At 53.7% G+C, this 22,269-nt stretch overlaps 2 protein-coding genes across 2 annotated transcripts; both read left to right on the top strand.

The window, feature by feature from the left end:
- Positions 1-3,506: 3,506 nt before the first annotated feature.
- Positions 3,507-12,310, top strand: DPH1 (diphthamide biosynthesis 1; the record flags this gene model as incomplete). The annotated part of the gene is given in 13 exon segments (XM_084237874.1): positions 3,507-3,582; positions 5,317-5,469; positions 5,562-5,625; positions 7,237-7,358; positions 7,716-7,873; positions 7,996-8,117; positions 10,213-10,281; positions 10,682-10,838; positions 10,962-11,062; positions 11,581-11,659; positions 11,908-12,115; positions 12,118-12,167; positions 12,221-12,310. Coding segments are annotated over 13 exon segments (1,434 nt in total). The 5' UTR covers positions 3,507-3,521.
- A 191-nt stretch (positions 12,311-12,501) lies between these two features.
- On the top strand, positions 12,502-13,670 carry OVCA2 (OVCA2 serine hydrolase domain containing). Its single transcript, XM_084238626.1, has 2 exons — positions 12,502-12,700; positions 13,062-13,670. The coding sequence occupies exons 1-2, from the start codon at positions 12,517-12,519 to the stop codon at positions 13,556-13,558; spliced, it is 681 nt and encodes a 226-aa protein (XP_084094752.1). The 5' UTR covers positions 12,502-12,516; the 3' UTR covers positions 13,559-13,670.
- The last annotated feature ends 8,599 nt before the right edge of the window (positions 13,671-22,269 follow it).

Here is a 22,269-nt window from a genome sequence, read left to right on the forward strand (position 1 = left end):
ACAATCTAATAAAGACAAAAATGAGAAAAGTTCAGATGAATTGGTGTCTGGTAGATAACAAGCAGGGAATGCTCTGGAGTTGACATGCAAAGTCAGGAAAAGCTGCTCTGAGCAAGTGACATCTAAGTGAAGATCTAATTGAAATGAGAAATTGAGGGCCTCCCCGGTGGCGCAGCGGTTGAGCGCTGGGTTGCGAAGCTGCCCGCGGCCTCTGCGGCGCCGGTTCGATCCCCGGCTGCTCCCCGGCCACCGGAGGAGGATCCCACATGGTGCGCAGACCTCTCCTGCCACCCGCTGCTCCCCTCAGCAGTGTACTTCAGTCCCTCTGCCTGCTCTGCTCCCCACTCTGGCTCTGGTGAATTCTCTCACCCTCCCGCGCTTCTGACTGTACCCAGTGCATGTATAAACAAAAAACAAACAAATATAATAAATAAAAACATGCCTCTATTAAAAAAAAAAAAAGAAATGAGAAATTGAGCCATGTGATTCCTTGGAGAAAAACCTGACATGAGAGGAAGATTAATAAAAAGGCTAGTATCATTCATTCATATATGCATTTGATGACACTGAGGCTCTGGGTTTGAGCTAACTAAATAGGTTTGGGCTTGCAGAAGCTTATGGCATAGTGGGGAATGAAAGATTCATAAGCCATCTTAGAAGATGACAGGAGGAGAGTGTGGAAGGGACTCTGTTAGTTCTGTGAGGGAGTAAAGGACCATTAGGGAAGGCTTCACAAGAAGCGGCGCCATTTGAGTTATGTCTTTTATTTTTTTAAAGATTTATTTACGCATTAAGAACTGGGGTACAGGCCAGAGGTGCGGGGGGGGGGGTGAGAGAATTCACCAGAGATGACAGGCAGATCTACTGAAATACATTGCTGAGAGGAGCAGCGGGAGAGACAGGAGAGGTCTCCTGTGCCGTGTGGGTTAGCTCCATGGCCAGAATCGAACTTATGCTACAGTGGCTGTGGATAACTTCATAATGCTGCGACTTATACTCTTGCACCACCAGTGAGGCCCTATGTCTTTTTAATTTTTTTTAATATTTATTTTTGGGTAGAACTCTAATGTAGGGCAGGGGTGTCAGGGGTAAGACAATTCACCAGAGACAGAGTGGGGAACAGAAAAGGCAGATCCACTGAAACACACTGCTAAGGGGAGCAGTGGGCAAGACAGGAGGGGTCTGCTGAGCCATGTGGGTTAACTCCCTGGCCAGGGATCAAACTCAGATGCAGAGGTGATAGTGCTGAGACTTAACCCGTCTGCCACCAGGGAGGTCCTGAGTTATGTCAGGGCCTCAGTTCATTAGCCTTAGGAGGGAAACAGCCATTCCAGGCAGTATAGAATGTGCAAATGCTTGGAGGTTGAGAACATAACCTTGTTCTGAAGACTAATAAAATTAGCCCATCTTGGGACAGGAACAGAAAGAAAGGCAACCTTTCTCTCAGCCTCAACCAGTTGCAGGGCTGGGCTGATCCCACACCTGCCTGAGTCCTGCCAGTCAGAAGCTAAGTGGAACTCTATGACAGAGCTGCAGAGGCCCTCCACAAGTAGAATGAGGCCCAGGGAGGGACTTGCTCAATGTCACGCAGCAGCAGATCCATGTCAAAGTGTGGGCCTGAATCAGGGAACACTAATCCTCCTTCCACCTCCCCAAGACGCCTCCCCGTGACCCCCTGCCCCATAAACCCCAGCATCTTAGGGAATGTTGGCTGGGGCTGGGCGTGAGTGTAAAAATCAGAGTTATTTCAGGCCTCGGGAGGGCTGGGTGCTGCTTTGGAGTCCAGCCAAGGGGTGGAGGCGACTGTAGGCGGGTGTTGTGGTGTAATGTGGGGTGCACAGTGCCCGCCTTCTTGTCAGGCAGTAATTACTCAGCTGCTGAGTAACTCAGGCAGGGAGACCCCCACGGACAGATGGAGGTGTTCTCAGACCAAACTGAATGATAGCCCCCAATGCCCTGCACTGCAGGGTCTTGGGAGACATGCTCACATCTGTTCTTGATGTCTAGGTCAATGTCACATCTGGTTTTCTAATGGGGTCCTGGGCAGCTCGTTCAGAATGGAGGCTGTGGGGCAATGTAATGAGAGGATAGGTGCCTTCCATCAACTGTCCCTACTTTTTCCTAGGGAAAGGCCACAAGGGGTAAGGTGCTTGCCAGGGAGAAACCACTGCTCTGCCGCAACAGATCTTTCTCCCATGGATCTCACAGCTGCAACCAGAGCTAAAGCTGCCCACAGGCTGAGCCTTAGTGTCCTAAATGGGAAGGGGCTGAATTCAGGGGGATCCTGGAACTGAAATCCCACAACCTGGGGGTCCAAAGAACATGGGAAAGATGGGAAATTCCAGGTGAGATTCTCATTAAAGGTGAGAGGAGGTTCCTGGGACCTATGTTGGCCACATTCCTATCCAAAGCTGTGACTGTCCTAAGAGCAGCGGTCAGTGAATAGCCCAAGGGGCAGAAAGAGCATTGACCCTTTCTGATCCTCCCCTTGGCTGCTCACTCCCAGCCTGCTCAGCCATCCCTTGTCTCTGGGCTGCCTCCCAGGCAAGGGCCTGTCCCTGGCTGCTTGTTTTTCACTTCTCTATGCACCTTAATTAGGAGTTTCCAAGCAGGGAGGGCCTCCAGGGGAGCCCGAGGCCACAGAGCCGCCTTAAAGGGCCAGCTGTGCTCACTTCACCACAGCACGGAAAGGAAGATGGTGCCAGGGGGCTGGGTGGGCAAATGGCCCTGGTGGATTATTGTTCTATGGGCAGGCCTTGCTGAAGACCAGTCCAGGTTACTTTGCTCTTCCAAAGGTCAAGGCTGTCTCACTAGCTGCCCTGCCTTCTTTTTGGGATCCCAGGAGCTCAGACCACTGGTGAAGAGAAAGGTTATCTAGATCTCAGGAGCAGCCTAGACAATTTTGACAACGTGTTTTGGACTGCCCTACTTCCTCAGGAAAGCATCTTCAGGATGGGGGCATTTCCTGATAGCAGTTTCACAGGTTAACCTTCCACACTATTGGTTCTAAAGGTAATAAGGACATCTTGGTGCTTCGAACAATCAGCATCAAGACTCAATTTGGAGTTGGGCTGGTGGACTTTGAGTTCTGTCCGGTTCAAGGGGGTGGGGGGAGCACTCCAAAGTAGCTTATGTGTTCCCAAACTCGCAGCGTCCACTGTATATCTGGAGGAGAGGCAGGGAGTGGAGCTGAAGTAAGACTTGGTGGAGTCCCCATTCACAAGACTTGGCCCTCATAATTTGAGCAGGAGTCGGCAAATAGAGGAGCAGTGTCCTGGGAGGAGGCGACCCCAGCGCCGGGAGAGGGCAATCGCGGTGGTCGAGGACCACTAGGGGCTCCCGAGAGTCCCGACCTTTCCCGCAGACGCGGACTACGAATAGCCCCGCCCTTATCTCTTCCTTCTGGGTCTCCGCCCAGCAAATCCCCGCCCCTTGCTGGCCGATCGGCGATCGATCGCGATGTCTGCTCTCTCCGCGCTCTTCTAGCTCTGTCTTTTTACCCCCACGTGGGCAGGCCGGTGATGGCGGCGCTAGTTGCTTCCGAGGCGGCGGAGCCGGGCGGCCGAAACGGCCCAAGCAGAGGTGGGTGCTACCACGGAGCGGCCTCCGGACCTCGTGTTTCCGAGTAGGGCCCCAAGTCAGGGACAAAACCAGTCCCCTTTGACGACGGCGGCACCTTTCTCCTCCAGATCCGGGAGTCTTCGCCGTCTCTGGCTCTGGCGGCTGTCACCTGGAGCCCGGGGGGTTCGGTCTCTCTTTTGCAACCTTAGGGAGCGATCCAGCAGCCCCTCCTAGAAACTTGTAGTCCAATAGCGGGAAGGTTGCCCCCTGCCTTAGCTGGTAGACTGACGCGGGAAGATTCACGGATGAGACGGACCCGACCAGATGGAAAGGAGGCCAGCGCTTTTAAGCTGGCATTCCACAAATTGGCCCTCAGGGAATGCTTTCTGGGAAGAGACACATGGTTTCATTCACCAGGCACTTATTGAGCGCCCGCTGAATGCCAGGCCTGTGCTACGTGTGGGGACTAGAATATAGCTCTGCCCTCAGGGATCTCAGTCTACCAGGGAATAAAGGTGTAAACAGAAGATCACAGCACGTGATACAGGAGGAGGCACCTACTGGCCCTTGAGACAAATTGAGCTTCTAAGACTAGCAGCTCCCACACCCTAAGGAACGCAGGGAACTTGGCTTTTTCAGAGGAGCTTCTGTTGGTCTGGTTGTTTCAAGGCCTTTGAAACAACTGGAGAAAAACCACAATAGTGATAACATTCAAATTTGGTTTCAAGATCCCAGCCTGCTATTTCTCCACTGCACCATCACCACACCACCACTGGCCCTCTCCCCATCCCCAAGGTGCAGATTCAGGTCTGGGTGGATATCTGCTATCATAGTAATGAATCCTAGCAGAAGTTCTGCCACATAGTACAGGCTCAGTAACTATTTGTTCAATAAATTAATTTCTTGGCATGTCACATTTCCATCTGGCTCCTAAAGAGATAACTAGGAATTGAGCTAAACAGAATTGTGGGGAGTAGGAAGCAGATTAAGGACTGCAACCTAATTTAAGGGCTACAATGTTTGCCCCCACTAGACTACTAGCTCCTATAGTGTGAGGTCCATTTTCTGTCCTCTCCTGTTTGCCCACAGTCCTGACTAGAGTGTGTTCTTAACATCTTTCCTAGGGTGGGAGGTGGGATGGAGTAATGGGACCGGGGAACTTGTTAAGTTGGTTATAAATGTGTGGTGTTTATTTCCCTTTTAAATGAGAAGAGGGAAGAAAAAAGAAAATAGGAATTAACCAGTGTAGACATAGTAAGGAGGGCAGTCTTTTAGATTAATGAGTATAAAAGTTTGCCTACAGCTGTCATATCTCGGACCTCAGAACTCCAAGGTGTTCTCAGGAGTCTGGGGAATTGGGCACATTTTCCCAGACTGATTGGGGTGTCTAGGTTCTTGGATTTTCCTCAGGGTTGTTCTCTTACCAAGAAGTTGTATGGACTTTCTGTTTGCCCCTCAGTTCAGTCCCCTGGTGTCACTGTTGCTCTCCCAAGTTAAAGGGTGAGCGCTGTCCCATGCATGGGCTCAAGTGTTTGATTTCTGTTCATCTCACAAAGTGAAAATTAATTATGCCAGTTTCTTCTTTGCTTAATGGGTTGTCTTTTCTGCATCAGGATGAACTCAGTGGGAAACACAGCTGGCCCAACTCTCTTGGCTTCTGGGATCTGAGCCTTAAAGTTGGTTGGCATTAACAGCTTAGCAGGGTTTGGCTGTGGTTTAAGTCAGGCACTAACTCGGACCTTGCATTCACCCTAGGTCGAGCCCCTCGGGCCCGTTTGGCCAATCAGATACCCCCTGAGATCCTGAACAACCCCCAACTGCAGGCAGCCATCCAAGTCCTGCCTTCCAACTATAACTTTGAGATTCCCAAGACAATCTGGAGGATCCAACAGGCTCAGGCCAAGAAAGGTGAGCCTCCAAGCTTTGAATTGGGGTGGGGCAGATGCCCATCCCATCTTCTTCCTAGCCCTTCTCTCCCATGTCTCTGCTCTGTCTTGCAGTGGCCTTGCAAATGCCTGAAGGGCTCCTCCTCTTTGCCTGCACCATTGTGGATATCTTGGAAAGGTAAGGCTTGGGGCACTGGAGAGGAAACTTACCAAGATCTTCCCCATGCCCATCACAATTCTACTTGTTGGCATCATTTCTTCCCTTCTGGATCTCTGCCTTAGTCCCCTTTCCACAACCATAAAAACACACAGGGAAAATCCAGCCAACTAAATTAAGCCCTATCTGCTTATTCAAATAAATCTCCCCGCCACCTCTAAGATATTTGGAAAGGAGGAATGAATCAGTTCCAGTATCTCCAAAGCTGGACCCAGAGCAGGCGGTGGGGCCTACAGACGAACCTAAGGTTCCTCAGAACAGCCCCTGGAATGAATCTGGTGGTCAGCATGAGGTCTTGCTAGGGGAATCGTTTTCTCTGACACATCTGGGGTTGCACGCCAAGGAATAACTCGGCAGGGATAGAAGTGCCTAGGAGATGATACTCAGTTCCTCTACCCCCAGCCATCTAAATTTCTTCAATACAATGAGCCATCCTGGGAAGGGAGGGAGAGTGCTCGGCCATCTGGAACCCACACAGGAATAAGGAGGGGGCATGGAGAAAGGGGAGGTCATCTTGTGATGGGAACCTCCTACTTCCCTGCTGCTGCCCTCCCCCCACCCTGCTTCTCAGCCTGCTGCCACTCTCTTCCCTGCTCCCACCCTCTTGCCCCTTGGGGATGCTCTCTGGGGCTCAGGCCAATTTGCATACATTTTAATCTATAAAAAATTAAGTGCTCCGGCTGACTCAGATGCCTGGGCTGCATTCTAAGGAGCTGAATAATCTGCTTCTGTGCACAGCCTGATTTGGGGAAGGGGGAGGAGGAGGGGAATTGACTGGCAGTAGCTCAGCTTCCTCCAGCACACCCCCAGGAGAGGAATGGGGAGACCACAATCACTGAGCTGGGCCCCCTGCCCCAGGGGTGAGCCTCTCAAGGAGGAGCTCTTCCTCCAGCTCCATTCCTGTGGTGAGTTCAGGGGTGCCAGGTCTTCCCTTCTCAACTTGGTCCCCCCAGTGATTCAGGCCTGGCAGCAGATTCCATGGCAATGTGCTGGCCAGAGCCTACTCTTCCTGATACATGAGGCATGTGGGTGGTGCCATGTGCTGTGGGGGAGTTGTACATGGGTCCCCCCATCCTGGGCATAGAGGGCCCTAGCTAAAGGTGGGGTGGTAGTGGGGGTCTTGATGACAGAGAGGCTGTGTGTATCCACACTTACATAGCCACATACACCACAAAGCCAGGCCATGGGAGTGGGGGCCTCTGCATGTGTGCACCTGCTCAATGCTCCAGGTGGGATGAGTCTGGACATCAGGGGTCTGTGGCTGACCCCGACATGCCAGGCTTAGGCTTGGGGGTCGCTCTCACAGTAAGAGCCAAGGCAGAGGAATCAGGACGCTACAGAGACCATCCTCATACAGCAACAGTTCCAGGAACTGCTGCCAGGGCTGGGGGAGGTAGCAGCTGTGCCCCTCCTACTCTTTGTTGGCAGAAATGGCAGCTGCCAACCCAAGGGATTGGAAGAGGTAGGGAAAGAGGAGCTGGGCCCTGAGATACCTCCATAGGGTTAGGTCTCTCCCCCAACTCATTCCTTTGTCAGTGTCGCATTGCTCCCCCATCCTCCCCCACCACACAGGTTCACGGAGGCTGAAGTAATGGTGATGGGTGACGTGACCTATGGGGCTTGCTGTGTGGATGACTTTACTGCAAGGGCCCTAGGAGCTGACTTCCTGGTGCATTATGGACACAGCTGCCTGGGTAAGACAGACCAGGCAGGGCTGGCAGGGAGGCAGGACTGCACACCCACCTCCATCACAGTACACTCTTGTCCTGCTTACGGGCATGAGATCCCTCCTGGTTACTGGGATGGCCTTGGCCTTCCTGCTTCAGAGGTGAATCTTTCCTTTGGATTTGGTTGCCTTGGAAACCATGCTGCTGTCCCAGATGCTGGTGTTTGAAAGGCTGTTGGTGGTAGAGCAGGCTGGGCCTCTGACTGAGTGACAGAAAAAGAGCTTCTAAGGGATCTGTGTGTCCCAAGCTGCTCAGAGACTATGCATAAGCCAGACCCTGTGCCTCTCCTACTTTCCAAAACAAGGTCTCCTAAACTCTTCCCAGTTCCCATGGACACCTTGGCCCGAGACTTCCGAGTGCTGTATGTCTTTGTGGACATTCGAATAGATACGGCCCACCTACTGGACTCTATCCGCCTCACCTTTCCCCCAGCCAGTGCCATTGCTCTGGTCAGCACCATTCAGTTTGTGTCAACCTTGCAGGTAAGTGGGCAGATAGCACCCAGGGTACGCCTGCATCCCTAAGTCATGAGCTCTACCCTAGTCCTCTGGTCCTGACTCTCCCTCCCTATCCACTTGCTTTCCTTCCCTCATTATCCCTACAGGCAGTGGCCCAGGAACTGAAAGCTGAGTATCGTGTGAGTGTCCCACAGTGCAAACCCCTGTCTCCTGGGGAGATTCTGGGCTGCACATCCCCACGCCTGCCCAAAGAGATGGAGGCTGTTGTGTAAGTGAAAAAGGGAGGATCTTAGGAGGGAACCTAAGATTCACTATATAGGAAAGGAAATTGAAACTAAAGTTCCTTACCTGTGTGTTCAAGGTCATCCTGCAGAAAGAGGACAGATATGATTTCAGGTTTCCTGACCCCCTCTCCGTTGCTCTGTATACCAGAAAGCTATACCCTAAGTGGGGAAGGAATCAGAGGGCCTGATGGAGGATGCAGGTGGGCTAGAAATGGTGGGAATATAATTGGAGAAGATGGATGGGCACGCCCAGGCTGCAGCCCCATTAATTTAGCATCCGGACAGCTAACAAGCAGGAGCAGCGTGTCTCCTGCCGCCTAATTATTTTAGGTAATGGAAATGCTTAATGTTGTGTGAATGCAGCCAGCCTCAGAGCCAACAGCTCTCCCTGGCTGGAAGTGGGGCGGGGAGTTCTGTTCCCAGCTAATGGCAGGGAAAGAGGGCAGGGTACTCCCTTTACTCAGCCTCACCTCAGGGGAGGATGCTAGTTCCACAGGCCTTGCTGCACACACACAGGACACCCTTGCCCTGAGACAGGCCCACATCACGGCTTCCCCGCCCTGACCTGGTTGTCCTGTTCCTGGAGCAATGTTCCCCCTGTGCCTATACCTGATAAGTCTGACCTCATCGATGCCACGTTGGGGGCTTCAAGGTGTATGCTGGAGGGAGGGACACCCTGATTCCATTTGTCAAAATTTGGTGTGACCTCCAAGAGATAAGGAGCTGCTTAGGTGGGTTGTCTTTCCTGCTCTGACCTCTCCATGATCTGGGAAGGTATGTCAGGGACAGCATTTCAGGCACGTCTGGTATGGCCTGCTGTTAAGCCTAGAGTCAAGTTCCAGGTATACTGTTTAATAAGTGTGTAACCTTATGCATGTTTTTTTTTTTCTTAAAGATTTATTTATTTATACAAGCACTGGGTACAGTCAGAAGTGCAGGAGGGTGAGAGAATTCACCAGAGCCAGAGCGGGGAACAGAACAGGCAGACTGATGAAATACACTGCTGAGGGGAGCAGCGGGCACGGCAGGAGAGGTCTGCGCAACATGTGGGACCCTTGCCGGCAGCCGGGGATCGAACTGGCGCTGCAAAGGCTGCGGGCAGCCTTGCAGCCCAGAGCTCAACTGCTGCGCCACCAGGGAGGACCTTATGCATGTTTCTTAATGTTCCTAAACCTCAGTTGTATCTTCTGTAAAGTGGGGATATTATAGGTAGGTTGGAGGACTGACAGGAGTGAGTGAAGTCATACACATCAGGTGCTTAGCCCACGCCTGGTACACTGAAGGCACAAGTCCAATAAATAGTAGCTATTGTGACAACTCACTACTGGACCCAAGAGCCAGTGTGGACAGAAAGTAGCCATCCAGATAAATGAAACCTCATTTATAGCCGAGGTGACTCCTCAAACACTACTTGCCATGTCTGTGTGGAGCTAGGTGAGGGGGAAATCTGTCCGCCTACCGAGTTAGGATCTCTAGAGCCCTGAGAGGCCTTAATATGCTCTTGACTGACCCTTTGCTTTCCCCAAGATTGGGGTGGGGCAGTTCTTAGTTACTGCATTATATAACCAGGAGGAACCTTAAGGTTTTCCTATTCAAATTTATTTTTTTTTATTTTTATTTATTTGTTTTTTTTTTGTTTGTTTGTTTATGCATGCATTGGGTACAGTCAGAAGTGCGGGAAGGTGAGAGAATTCACCAGAGCCAGAGCGGGGAGCAGAGCAGGCAGAAGGACTGAAGTACACTGCTGAGGGGAGCAGCGGGCGGCAGGAGAGGTCTGCACGCCATGTGGGACCCTCCTCCGGTGGCCGGGGAGCAGCCGGGGATCGAACCAGCGCCGCAGAGGCTGCAGGCAGCTTCGCAACCCAGTGCTCAACCGCTGCGCCACCGGGGAGGCCCCCTATTCAAATTTATTTACATGTAATAAAACCAGGGCTTCAAGAGGTGAAGTGATGACTTGTCCCAGGTCACACACACCATCAGCAGCACAGCCTGACAAGTGCTCAGTTCTCTGGATCTGCAAGCCAATGCCTGTATCTTCTGCCCTGCCCTGTACTTACAGCCCCCTTTTACTCCCTGCAGATATCTTGGAGATGGCCGCTTCCATCTGGAGTCTGTCATGATTGCCAATCCCAATGTTCCCTCTTACCGGTATGGGTTGAACTGGGTGGACCAGCTGAGATGGGGGAGGGATCCCCTTCCATTGAGGAGTTCAATGGGCTGAAACATCTCCATTCCCTGGCCCTTAACAACCCCCATCCCTAAAGATCTGGTCAGTTGGGTCCTGACTCTGGTTATAAGACCCAGAGCTGCTGCTGCACAGTACCCATCCATTCCCTAGGATTCAGTGAGATCCTAAAATCCTCTCCCACTCTTGCCTGCTCCAGTTATGGGTCTGATCTTCCTAATAGGTGCTCTGCTCTTGCCTCTGCCCCTGATTACCTGCATGTAGTCTGAAGATTCAGGAGACCAAAGGCTGAGTCAGAGCTGGGTGTGCAGCATGTCTCTTGAGTGACTGTCACCACGATCCTGACAGATGCTTCTTTTCCAGATATGACCCATACAGCAAAGTCCTGTCCAGAGAGCAGTATGACCATCAGCATATGCAGGCCAATCGCCAAGAAGCCATAGCCACCGCCCGCTCAGCTAAATTCTGGGGCCTTATCCTGGGCACTTTGGGTCGCCAGGGAAGCCCCAAGATTCTGGAGGTCAGAGGGACTGGGATGGCCTCTGGAGGTGGGGACTGCTTGAAGACCCAGCTGGGGAGAGCAGTCAGCTAGCAGATTTAGCCTTGGGTGCTTTAGCCCAGCTCTGCCCCCCTCTCCCAACAGCACCTGGAATCTCGGCTCCAAGCCTTGGGACTCCCCTTTGTGAGGCTGCTGCTTTCTGAGATCTTCCCCAGCAAGCTAAGCCTACTTCCGGAGGTAGAGGTGTAAGTTTCCCCACCTTATCAACCTAGCTGTGACTCTAGCTAAAGAAATTTAGGATCTGGGTCCTGCCCAGCACATACTGAAGTTTGGAGTCAATGGGAATTTATTCTACGATCATGAAATTTTAATATTTACAGAGTACTCATCCAGCAGGACTACCCCTGGCTATGGTCATACCTGCTTTGCCTGTCTTTGGGGCACATAGGCAATGGAAACATCGCAGTTCTACATCAGATGAGTGTGAGGGGTGGTTGGCACCTGCATTGTACCTGGCACTGAATTTGGTTCTGGGGATACGATCATAAGTGAACTGCCTAGGCTCTGCCCTCAGAGGGTCAGTCAGTGGAGGAAACAGGAGAAAACAAGCAACACGATAGTGTTATTCTAAACAGCAGGTGACAGTCATTGCTTTAGATTAATATCAAGCATTCCTTGGGTTTGTCGCGGAGTAGTCACTTTCTTCAACGAGCTGTCCAGGAGGCGGGGAGGACTCCACCCTGAGTCTGACCTGTCTTCTCAGGTGGGTGCAGGTGGCATGTCCACGCCTCTCCATTGACTGGGGCACTGCCTTTCCCAAACCGCTGCTGACACCCTACGAGGTAACACCAAATTTTGAAGCTGCCTGGGGGAGAGCGGCCTTGTACCTGGTTCTACCTGAAGTAGATGGGGTGGGGGAGCAGCACTTAGTTACATATGAAGCATTCACAGCTGTGTGGCCTTGGGCAAATCCCTTAATCTTTCTGGATATGGGGATAATAGAACTTTTGTAGGCCGCTGTGAGGGCTGAATTGACTAATCCTGCGCAGAAAATGTTCGCAGATGTTATTGTCCGGTTTTCCACCCTTAGGCGGCCGTGGCCCTGAAGGACGTTCCCTGGCAAGAGCCCTACCCCATGGACTTCTACGCCGCGAGCTCCTTGGGGCCGTGGACCGTGAACTATGGGCGGGACCGGGCCTCCGAGGGCCGGGGCCGACCGGCGCTGGGGAAGGTAGGGCGGGACTCCAAAGAGGGAGAGGCTACCCCTGGGCGCGGACCTGGCGGTGGCCACCTCCCTGACGACACGAGCCGAGGCCGCCGCCCTGCGGCCGCCAGGGGAAATGCACGCGAGCCGGCGGCGGACGTCGCCGAAGCGGGACCCTGACCAGAGTCTGTCACCTCAGGTGCAGGAGCGGCCCACGCTCCCCTCTCCGGCCACGGCAGGCGAGAGTCACTGCTGCAGAGACAAGAAAGCGGAGCCGTCAGCAACTTGAGTCGCTCGGGGCTCCCAGGTACCCGCCCCTGCGCCGGGCGCGCCGCTCCCTGGCGGTGGCGGCGGGAACGCCCGCTCGCTCCGAGGCCCGCCTTCGGGTGGTGCCCGCGCTCGGCCCCGCCCCCGCGCTCGGCCCCGCCCCCGCGCTCTCAACTTCCGCTCGGGGCAAGGCCGCTTCCGCTGCCTCGTGCCGCGAGGCCCCGCGTTATGGCCGCGCAGCGTCCTCTGCGGGTGCTGTGCTTGGCGGGCTTCCGGCAGAGCGAGCGGGGCTTCCGCGAGAAGACTGGAGCGCTGAGGAAAGCGCTGCGGGGCCGCGCCGAGCTCGTGTGCCTCAGCGGCCCACACCCGGTCCCGGACGCGGCGGCCCCAGAAGGCGCCGGGCCAGACTCCGGTGAGGCGAGCGCAGCCCTGGAAAGGCACCCTTAGTCTGTCTTGCCCGGTCCCCGTGACATCCTCGGCTTACCCCACCCTGTATCCTGCCCTCATTCCTCCCGTCCTCCTCCTTCATTCCGCCCATGCCTTCATTTCTCCCGTTCCGCCCGCGCTCAGACTCCAGTCTTGCCCTCCCGGGCTCCCACCTTGATCTGTGCGCCCTGTGTCCCCTTCTTGCCAGTCCGTTCCCGCCCCTCCTATCCCCCACTCTCTCAGCCGTCTCTCCCTCTCTGTCACTCGTAACCCTGCCCCCCTGCTCATTCCTTTCCCCCTGGCTTCCTCTTTCCCTTAACCCCATCCTCTACCCCATGTCGCTGCAGGGCCCCGCCCTCCGGAGGAGCAACCCCGAGGCTGGTGGTTTTCCGAAGAGGCAGACGTTTTCTCCGCGCTGGAAGAGCCCACCACATGCAGAGGTCTGGAGGAAGCCCTGGGAACCGTGGCACAGGCACTGAACAAGCTGGGGCCTTTTGATGGACTCCTTGGTTTCAGCCAGGGCGCCGCACTAGCTGCTCTTGTTTGTGCCCTCGGCCAAGCAGGCGATACACGCTTCCCTTTGCCTCGGTTTATCATCCTGGTATCCGGTTTCTGTCCACGGGGCCCTGGCCTCAAGGAACCCCTCCTGCAGGGCCCCTTGTCACTGCCTTCACTCCATATTTTTGGGGACACTGACCGTGTCATCCCCTCTCAGGAGAGTATGCAACTGGCTAGCCGATTCCCTGGAGCTGTCACTCTCACCCACTCTGGTGGCCACTTCATTCCAGCAGCTGCACCCCAGCGCCAGGCCTATCTCAAGTTCTTGGACCAGTTTGCGGAGTGAAAGAACAAATATGTCTGTTCCTCTAAAATCCCTGCCCTCTCCCCTACCCTGGGACCTCCTCTACTGTTAAGTGTTCCTCACCGTCACCCTTTAAGAGACAAGTATCAATTCTTAAGACTCAAATGATATAAGCCCAGCTCTGCACTCAAGAAAAAGGGAAATCAGAGGTCTTAATGGACTTTGACTTTAGCAACCGATGAAAAAAGCCGTGGATCCCTGAATAAGAGGAGATTGACTTGGGAGACACTGTTAGAGCCACACAATAAAGTGGTGGTTTGGATTTTGAGCATCTATTTCCTGACACAGGAAAATCTATTATAACAGAAGTCTGGATTCTGTGGCCATCCACACAGCCTCCTGGGCAGCACCAAGCAGGGAGGTATTTCCACTTATAGGCCCCCAGGGCAAACTCATGCATTTGCGCACACAGGCATTCACACATTTTTGGTGGAATTCCCAAAGGAAAAAGGCCTCCATGGCTGAATCAGAAGAATTTATATCTCAGACATTTTGGGAAGGGGTCACCTGGCAGGGCCCTGCCTGGGCCACATTGAGTTTAGGCTTCCTCTGTCCTGATCTTTGTCCAACCCTGGCTTCTTGTGTTCACTTTATCCTCCCTAACTGTGTTAGCCCTCTGACCCATGAGTTGGCTGGAGGCCAAAGATAACACAGAAGGGACCCTTTTCCAAACTGCACCCCATTTGTGAAGTTTCTGAGATTTATGCTACCCTATAGTAATTACAGCCAAGGCCCAAAGGCAGCCCACCTAGTTTGAGAGTGCAGTCAGTTTAGGTACTTCCTTTAAAAACTACCCATTTTAGCTAATTTCCGCCTACTTCCAGTGCCCCACCCACCAACACACATTGGTCTCTTCTCCCCTGCTTCTGCAGGACAGTTTACCAGTCTGTTCTGTTTTTTTTTGAAGTTCACAACAGATCCTATTTAGCTCTCAAGTACGTTTAACACCAGGAAATTTAGCAACTGGGCAGGAATTATGATTAGGGGGTGCAATGTAAATATTCCGACCTATCCTATGAGACAGTCGGCTGATACCCCTTAAATTAACTGAAGTTGAGTTCTTCACTATAGATAGACGCTGTTCAAAAAAAAAAAAAAAAGCTGGAATTAGCCTTGGACAAATCCCCAGTATAGGGTTTAGGAGCTTTGCAGCAAAAATGGGGTTGGGGGGCTTCCCTGGTGGCCTAGGGGTTAAATCTCAGAGCTATCAACACAACTGCCTGAGTTCCATCCCCAGCTAACCCACATGTGACAGCAGACCTCTCCTGTCACCTCTTGCTTCTCTTAGCAGTGTATTTCATTAGATCCGCCTGTTCTACTCCCACTCTGTCTCTGGTGAATCCTCTCTCCTCCCTTCTGACCTGCACCCCAGTTCTTTGACAGATCTTTTAAAAAAGATAAAGTGGGGTTGGAAGGAAAGCTGTTTTGCAAGGATTTGTTCCCTTGGCCAAAGTTAGGAGACTGAAATGGACTGAGATACTCCATTGAATTACAGACCTGTTGGAATTGGCCCGAGTTTTTGAAAAATACATGTTTTAGAAAATTTAAATTTGGTTTATAATTTCACACAAAACATGATTGCTAGCTTCTCTGGAAATAAACAGAATGAACTCTGGATCTGCTGCTCAGGGCTCATCTGCCCTCATAGCAATCATAGGCTGCCCCTTTAGCAAGGTCCCAAGAGATGAAGATAACTTGTGTACCTGGGGTTATTGTGAGGATTAAGGGAGAGAAGGAGACATGGGGGGAGGAGGGGTGTGGATTTTAAGACAAGAGAATAGAGCAGGGCAGTGTTGGGTGGAGCAGAAGTCTTCCTGCTTGGGTAAAGGCAAAGAATCCCTGGGAATCCCAAAATTTCCAAGCTAAAAGGAAATGAATCATGTGGTCCACTGGTTCTCAATAACAGATAAGCCAACCCTCATGATGCCCTCCAGAAATAGATCTTTGGGAGTTCTGCCCTTCTTCGCCCTAACCACCCCAACAGATTCTGTGAACCACTCGCATTAGGATCATGTTGGGGATCATGCTCCATACCTACTGAGTCAATCATCGAGACCCAGGATTTTGCATTTTGACAAACCATACTGACATTTTCAAGCAACATAATATTTTAAAGTCACTGCCTTAGTGTAGAATGTAAGTCTCTGGTAAATACTCCTTAAAGAAAAAAAAAAAAAGCCATGCGATTTTCATATACTTCACTAGGGAGGAAAAGTAAACTCCGTGTGCCTCTCCTGGTGGTGCAGGCGGTTGAGCACTGCGCTATGAAGCTGTCCACAGCCTGTGCAGTGCCGGTTCGATCCCAGCTGGCCAGCGAGGGTCCCATATGGAGCAGCAGACCTCTCCTGCCTCCCCTGCTGCTCCCCTCAGCAGTATATTTCAGTCTGTCTGCCTGTTCTGTTCCCCACTCTGTCTGGTGAATCCACTCACCCTCCCACATATCTGGCCTGTACCCCAGTTCTTGTATAAATAAATAAAATAGATCTTAAAAAAAATAAACTCCAGTCAAGAATCATTGATCTGGGCCTCCCTGGTGGCCCAAGGGATTAAGTCTCAGCATTATGAAGCTATCCACATCCATTGCAGTTCGATCCCCAGCCAGGGAACTGACCCATATGGCACAGCAGATCTTTCCTGTCACACCTGGTCCCCTCAGCAGTGTATTTCAGTAGATCTGCCTGTTCTGCTCCCCACTCTGTCTCCGGTGAATCCTTTCACCACCACCACCCCCCATCTCTGGCGTACACCCCAGCTCTTGTATGCATAAATAAGTAAAAATAAATCTTTTAAAAAAAGAATCATTGATCTATAATTTTCAATTTATAACTAAGGAAAATGAGATCCCAAGGATAGAAATAAGGATGCCATTTATTTATTGAGTGCTAACTATGACCTTCTGATAAGCAGGAGCTTTATAGTTGCCTAATTTAATCTCACAACTTCATGAGGTAGGTACTGTTAAGTTTATTTTACAATTGAGGGAACAAGCAGAGAGGTGAAGCAACAGATATAAAAGCTCACTTTTTTGACCTTTACTAAGTTGTAAAGGTAAAAGATGAGCACTGCTATTGGGTTTTATGTCCTGTCTGGCCTTTACCTTATTAAACCATAAAATAGATTGGGAGTAAAGTGCATGAAATGATTTCCAAGATACTGAAAAACTACATAATCAGCCATCTGTGTTTTTTTTTTTTTTTTCTTCCCTCTGACTACCTTCCCCACATAGGTTCAAACTGCAAGACTGGTTTGGAGACTATCCCTACTACTCTATCTCTTACTCCGCTTTAGATTCTAGAGCTTTTGGGAGGGGACACCCATAACAGCAAGACAGCCCCAGCCCAGAGCTTGTGTACAGAGAAATATACCCTCTCTGCTGTTCATTCTGTCTTCCACTATTCATTCTGCCCAAGTGCCCAGAATCTGGGTCTCCCAACACCACCACCCCACACACAAATAGTGCCGTAAATAGAACACTTAAGGTCAAAATAGCATCTTGGATTTTTTTTTTTGAAGGTTTTAACTTACATCATGCTAATTTGATCCTCACAACAGACCTGCCAAAAAGAAGGAATTATTTCATTTTCCGGAAGGCTCAGGAACATGACCCCTAAATAACTAGTTGGTGATGAAGCCAGATTGGACCTCCCACATGCATAAACTACAACCCAGGGGTCTTTTTGGTGGCCTAGGGGTTAAGTCTCAGCTCTGTCACCACAATGGCCTGAATTGCACCCCCTGCCAGGGAGCTAACCCACACAGAGTGTAGCAGAACTCTCCTGTCTTGCCCGCTGCTCCCCTTAGCAATGTATTTCAATAGATTGCCTGTTCTGCTCCCTACACTGTCTCTAGTGAATCCTCTCACCCCCTGCACCTCTGGCCTACACCCCAGTTCTTGTACACAAAAAATAAATTAATAAATCCTTAAAAAATAATAAACTACAATCCACCCATGGATGTTCACTGGATTCCAGAAACAAGTACATATTAATCTAAGACCTCAGGGGCCCTGGGTGAGAGGGAGGCAGCATGTGGATGTTGATTAGCTGTGATACCAGCACCAATTACCTTAGAAGTAGTTAAGAAAAGGAGGGTTAAAGTAAATTTGGATCATGGGCAGGACAGGGTTGCATCAACCATTCTCAACACTGTCCCATGGAAATGACACATCCAATATCCAACAGTCCCCGCAGTAGCTGCTGGCAGTTGACAAACTGTTTTTGAAGGGATTATGTCCACACTTTGCTGGCACCTCAGAACTTCGGCCCTTGTGGTATCCACTCCTCTTAGGGCTAAACTGAGACCGTTTCAATTTGGAATCTAGCCCTTAGAGGTAGACTGGATTTAGGATGTTGATATATTTAGACAATTCTTTGGAAGAGGGCTAACTTTACAAACCCATCAGCCTTATGAGAACTGGGTACCCTTCTCATCCCATATGGCCCAGAGGGCCAAAACGTACGAAGAGGAGTGAGAGGAGGCTGTAACTTCGTAAGGAAACGGGTTCAAGGAAATGGGTTCTCTTTGCCTGTTGCCTATTGGGCTAGGAGATCCTGGAAGAATGAGGTGTGGCATATTTAAAAAACAACAACAGCAACTCTCCTCAGATTACCCCCCTTCAGTCCCTGGGAATCAAACATTTCCCCATGCTTCCAAGTTCCAGCAGCCTCACTCCCACCGAAGAAATAAAAAGAACCAAGTCCCAGAACTACCCTTTCCCTAAGCCATCCCTTAGCTGCAATACCTCGGCTACGACAGGACAGTCACTACAGATGATGGTCAGACATTATCCACACTTTTCTCGCCTCGGTGGACGCGCAGTAGTCAGACCCCCCGTAGCAGCCCAGCTCCTTCAACTACACCTCCCGCCACCCCCGCACACACATGAGAGCTTGACTCGCGGCCCCCGCTTCCTCCTGCTGCTGGTGTCCCCAGTCCCCGACCGGCAGTGCGTAGCGCGGCGCGGCGCGTGGGCGTGCTGCGGGGCGACCATGGCTGTAGACTGTTACCTCCGGTTCCCACAGTAACAATCGAAAGCCACGGTTGCCCTGGAGACGCGGGGGCGGGGCGCGCGCCGCTGACGGCACCGCCGCAGCTCCAGTCCGACTGACGTCAGCATCGCGGGATTGGTGGCGGGGGGCGCTGGCGGCGCGGGCGGGGGGCGACGCGCACGGCCGGGACTCGGCGCGGGGCAGCCCGGGGCTGGGCGAGCTCGCGTGTGGGCCGGCCCCCTGCGCGCCGGGCACTGGAGGGCCCCGGGCGGCGCCGGCGCTGGATCAGCACCGCGGACAGCGGCAGCGAGAAGGGGCTGCGGGACCCTGAGGGACGAGGGCCGGGGACTCGGCCGGCGGTCGGGGGTGTGGTCCTGGGGCGGGGCCAGGCGTCGGTGGCCGTGACTGGAGACTGTTACTGAGGGCGGCCCGGGCAGTAAGCAGTCTAGAGCCAAGGTGCCGGCGCGCTGCCCGGGCGGGGGTGCCTCGGTAGCCCGCAGCTGGGGGTGCTGCAGCTCTTCCTCCCCCTCGTCTCCCGCCCCTCTTGGCCCCAGCGCTCGCGGACAGGCACGCGGCCTTTGACGTCAGAGCCCTGTGACGTCAAAGATGTCCCTGCGGAGAGGCACTTCCGGCGGCGGAGGGGGGATGGTTTGGGGAGGTGGGATTGTCAATGGGGGGGGGGTTGGGCGGGGCGGTCGGTTCAGGCCCCGCCTCCGCCTAGTCCTGAGAGAACAGCTCCTCGCGCAGAGGCGGGAAGTCGGGGGCGCTGCGGGACCTGCCCAACTGGACAGGACCGGGAGGGGGTGGGCGCCCTGGCTGAACGCCGGGCGAGGGTCCCGAGACAGCCGCGGCGGGACGGTGGGAGGTGGCGGTCTGTCCCTCTACGGCGCCCCCGCTCAGCCGGTGGGGGCCGCGAGGCTGAGTCACCGCGCAGTGGGGAGGGGGAGGGGGCGCATCTCCTGGGGCACCAGCACCTTCACCCCACTTTCTTGGGAGGATGGTGCAGGAGCCCCCGGGAAAAGCCGCGGTAACTCCATGGTCCGTGCCTCTGTTCGCGCTCCTGCGAAGCGGCTGCCTCTTCCTCTGGGCGCGGGCAGGTGCTGCCGGGCTCCGCGAACGCCTCCGCTCCCGGCTCCCGCAGCTGCGAGGGAAGTCCCGGGCCCCGCTCAGTCCCCGCCCCACCCCGCAAGGGCCCTCCAACCTGCCGCCTGCCCGTCTCCGTGCCCTCCCGACGTGTCCGTGCATCGGCTCATCTGTCGCCGTCGGTCGGTCGGTCCCGCTTACCTGTCGGGCCGCACCGCGTCGGCGCCCGCTCCCGCTCGCCTCCCGCAGTCGGGCTGGCGCGGCAGCTTTTATAGGCGCGCGTAGTACTCGTGCGGCGGCTCATTCATGCGGCCGCAGCTCCTACACACTGACGCGCTGCCGACGTCAGCAGGGAATTTAGGAAACGGGAAAAGGGGCTATTTATAGTGTCGAGGCGGGGGGGGGGTGGGGACCGAGGCAACGGAGAACTGGAAGGGAGAGGAGGGTGCGCGGAAGCGGAGTGGGGAGGAGGAGCCCGCGCCCCCTTCGCCGGCCCGCAAGGGGTTAACTTTCCGGAACTGCAGGCGGGGGGCTGGCGAGGGAGAGCGCCGCGGGGCGGGCCGGCCCGTGGCTTGTTTATTCACTCCGGGACACCTGGAGGCGCCGCCCCACCCCCGCCGAGCCTCCCGAGATCCGCGCCCGGCCGCCTGCCCACTCCCGCGCCTCAGCCCCGGACCCGACAGCTCTGTGACGTCACATGAGGCCCCCGGGCGGTTTCTAGCCCCAGTGGTCGTTTCGGGGTCAGCATCTCTAGGGGGAGGGGTTAGTAGAGGCAGCTGGACCAGCGTGGGGGGACGAGGGGCAGCATCTCCAGCTGTGGCTTTGGGGGAATGGGGAGGAGAGAAGGGGGAGCCCAGGGGTCTTGGAAGAAGGTGGCGGAAGGTCCCTTCTGGAACTGGAGACCGAGAGAAGGCAGAAAAGTTGAGGAGGGTGGGTGTGACTCCCCTCAAATGAGCAAAGGAAACTGAGGGAATTCCGTGGGGGAAATAGAGGGAAAGGAGGCAGGAGAAGGGCGCCCAAGAGGAGGAGGAGGCCTCAGCAAGTGGAGGGGAGGTTAAGTCAGCGGGACCAGTTTTCCAGCCTGGCACCCAGTGAACTGCTTTTCGGACCCATTTGGAAAACAATGACCATAAACAGAGTTCATGTGAGGGTGGTGATGAAGAAGACCACGGAATTAGCAACTTGGCAGAGAGGAGCATCCAGAAAGTGATGGGACAGAGACTATTTTCTGGAGGAGTTAGAGTTTCTGGAGGTCAGAATTGGCAGGAAGGGTTCATGCCATGTAGAACTGGCTCCTGACAGAAGCAGAGTAAAGCATGATCCCGGCCCATCCGAGCACCACTACCTGAGAAAGACTCTAAATGGGGGAGGGCGACTGTGTTGGGAGACAGGAGTTGGACTGACCAGGGGAGGGGGCAGTGTCAGGTCAAGGCAGGTAGAACTAAAGAGGGAGGGAGGGAGGAAAAAGCCAAAGTCTGAAGAAGAGTGAAGTCTACAGGAGGATAAGGAGGTCTTGACGCTTAAGTATTACTCGGGTCAGATCTGTGATACCCTCCCATACAGATGTAAGGACAGCCTGAATGTAGGGTCCAGGAGCACTGAATTAACCCAGGGAGAGTGTTGCAGAAAAAAACAAAAGCAGTGGGCACAACAGAGTTTGGAGGGGTCTATTTCCACAGCAGAAAGTGCACAGAAAAGACAGGACTGAGGGTCTCCTTTTGGGGTCAGGATCTGGCCCCATTGAGAGAAGAAACATTATAGCAGCAATGGGGTCAGAGAGACCCTGCACACCCTCTAGGATCTGGCCTCCTACAGTCCCCCCCACCTCCCGGGGCCCCTTTTTGGACTTCCAGCCTTTGTTCTCTTCTCCAGGAATGTCTTCCTGCCTTGGGGAAGAACTCCTATTCACCCATCAAAGCCCAGCTCTGAGAACACTTCTTTTCAGGATACCTCCTGCATTCTCCCAGCACTCCACCTCAGTTCTAGCACTCTACCTCAGTCCACAGCATCTCCCTCAGCTAACATTTTTGGGTTCATCCTCCCTAGTGGCTGCCAGTTGCAGAACCCACATTTGCACTCTTGGAACCTCACTACTTCTCTTGTGAGGACACTAGGAGAGGGAGAGACGGAGGAAAGATGGATCCAGATCTCGGAGTGGAAGCAGGGTGAGGGCGGGCTCAGGACTTGGTGGGAGTCAGAAGGAGCTAGGGTGGGCCAGGAGTCACACCATCTGGCCCAAAGACATGAAGTCGCCTGCGGAGGAGAGGGAACCTCTGGGGGGCGCCCAAGACCTTGGTGTCTGTCAGGAACCCCGCAGCCAGCGGCCCCCGGCTCAGTGACTCAGACATTACCTCTAGCGGGGGCGTGCGGGAAGAGGACCGCGAGGTGGGTGGCGAGCGCAGCCCCCACCCGCCCAGTGGCCCTGCGTGGTTGCTAAGCTCTCCAAGACCTTGGAAAAAAGAGATCTGGGCGAACCTCATCGGTTACTATGGTAACTCTGCGCCCCAGCCTCTCGCGCGCTGCCGCCGAGGAAGTCGCAGCCAATCAGAAGCTGCAGGCGTTCTCGGGGACCCACTCCCACCCCCACGTGTGGGCGGGGGTCAGGAGGTGCGGGGAGGAGGC

This window comes from Talpa europaea (genome assembly GCF_964194135.1).
Source record: "Talpa europaea genome assembly, chromosome: 7".
Taxonomy (NCBI): Eukaryota; Metazoa; Chordata; class Mammalia; order Eulipotyphla; family Talpidae; genus Talpa; species Talpa europaea.

Bases quoted from the DNA above. Each gene is read 5' to 3' on its own strand.
- OVCA2 (XM_084238626.1), top strand. From the start codon at position 12,517: ATGGCCGCGCAGCGTCCTCTGCGGGTGCTGTGCTTGGCGGGCTTCCGG. The intron at 12,701-13,061 runs GTGAGGCGAGCG...ATGTCGCTGCAG, and splicing joins AGGCGCCGGGCCAGACTCCG to GGCCCCGCCCTCCGGAGGAG.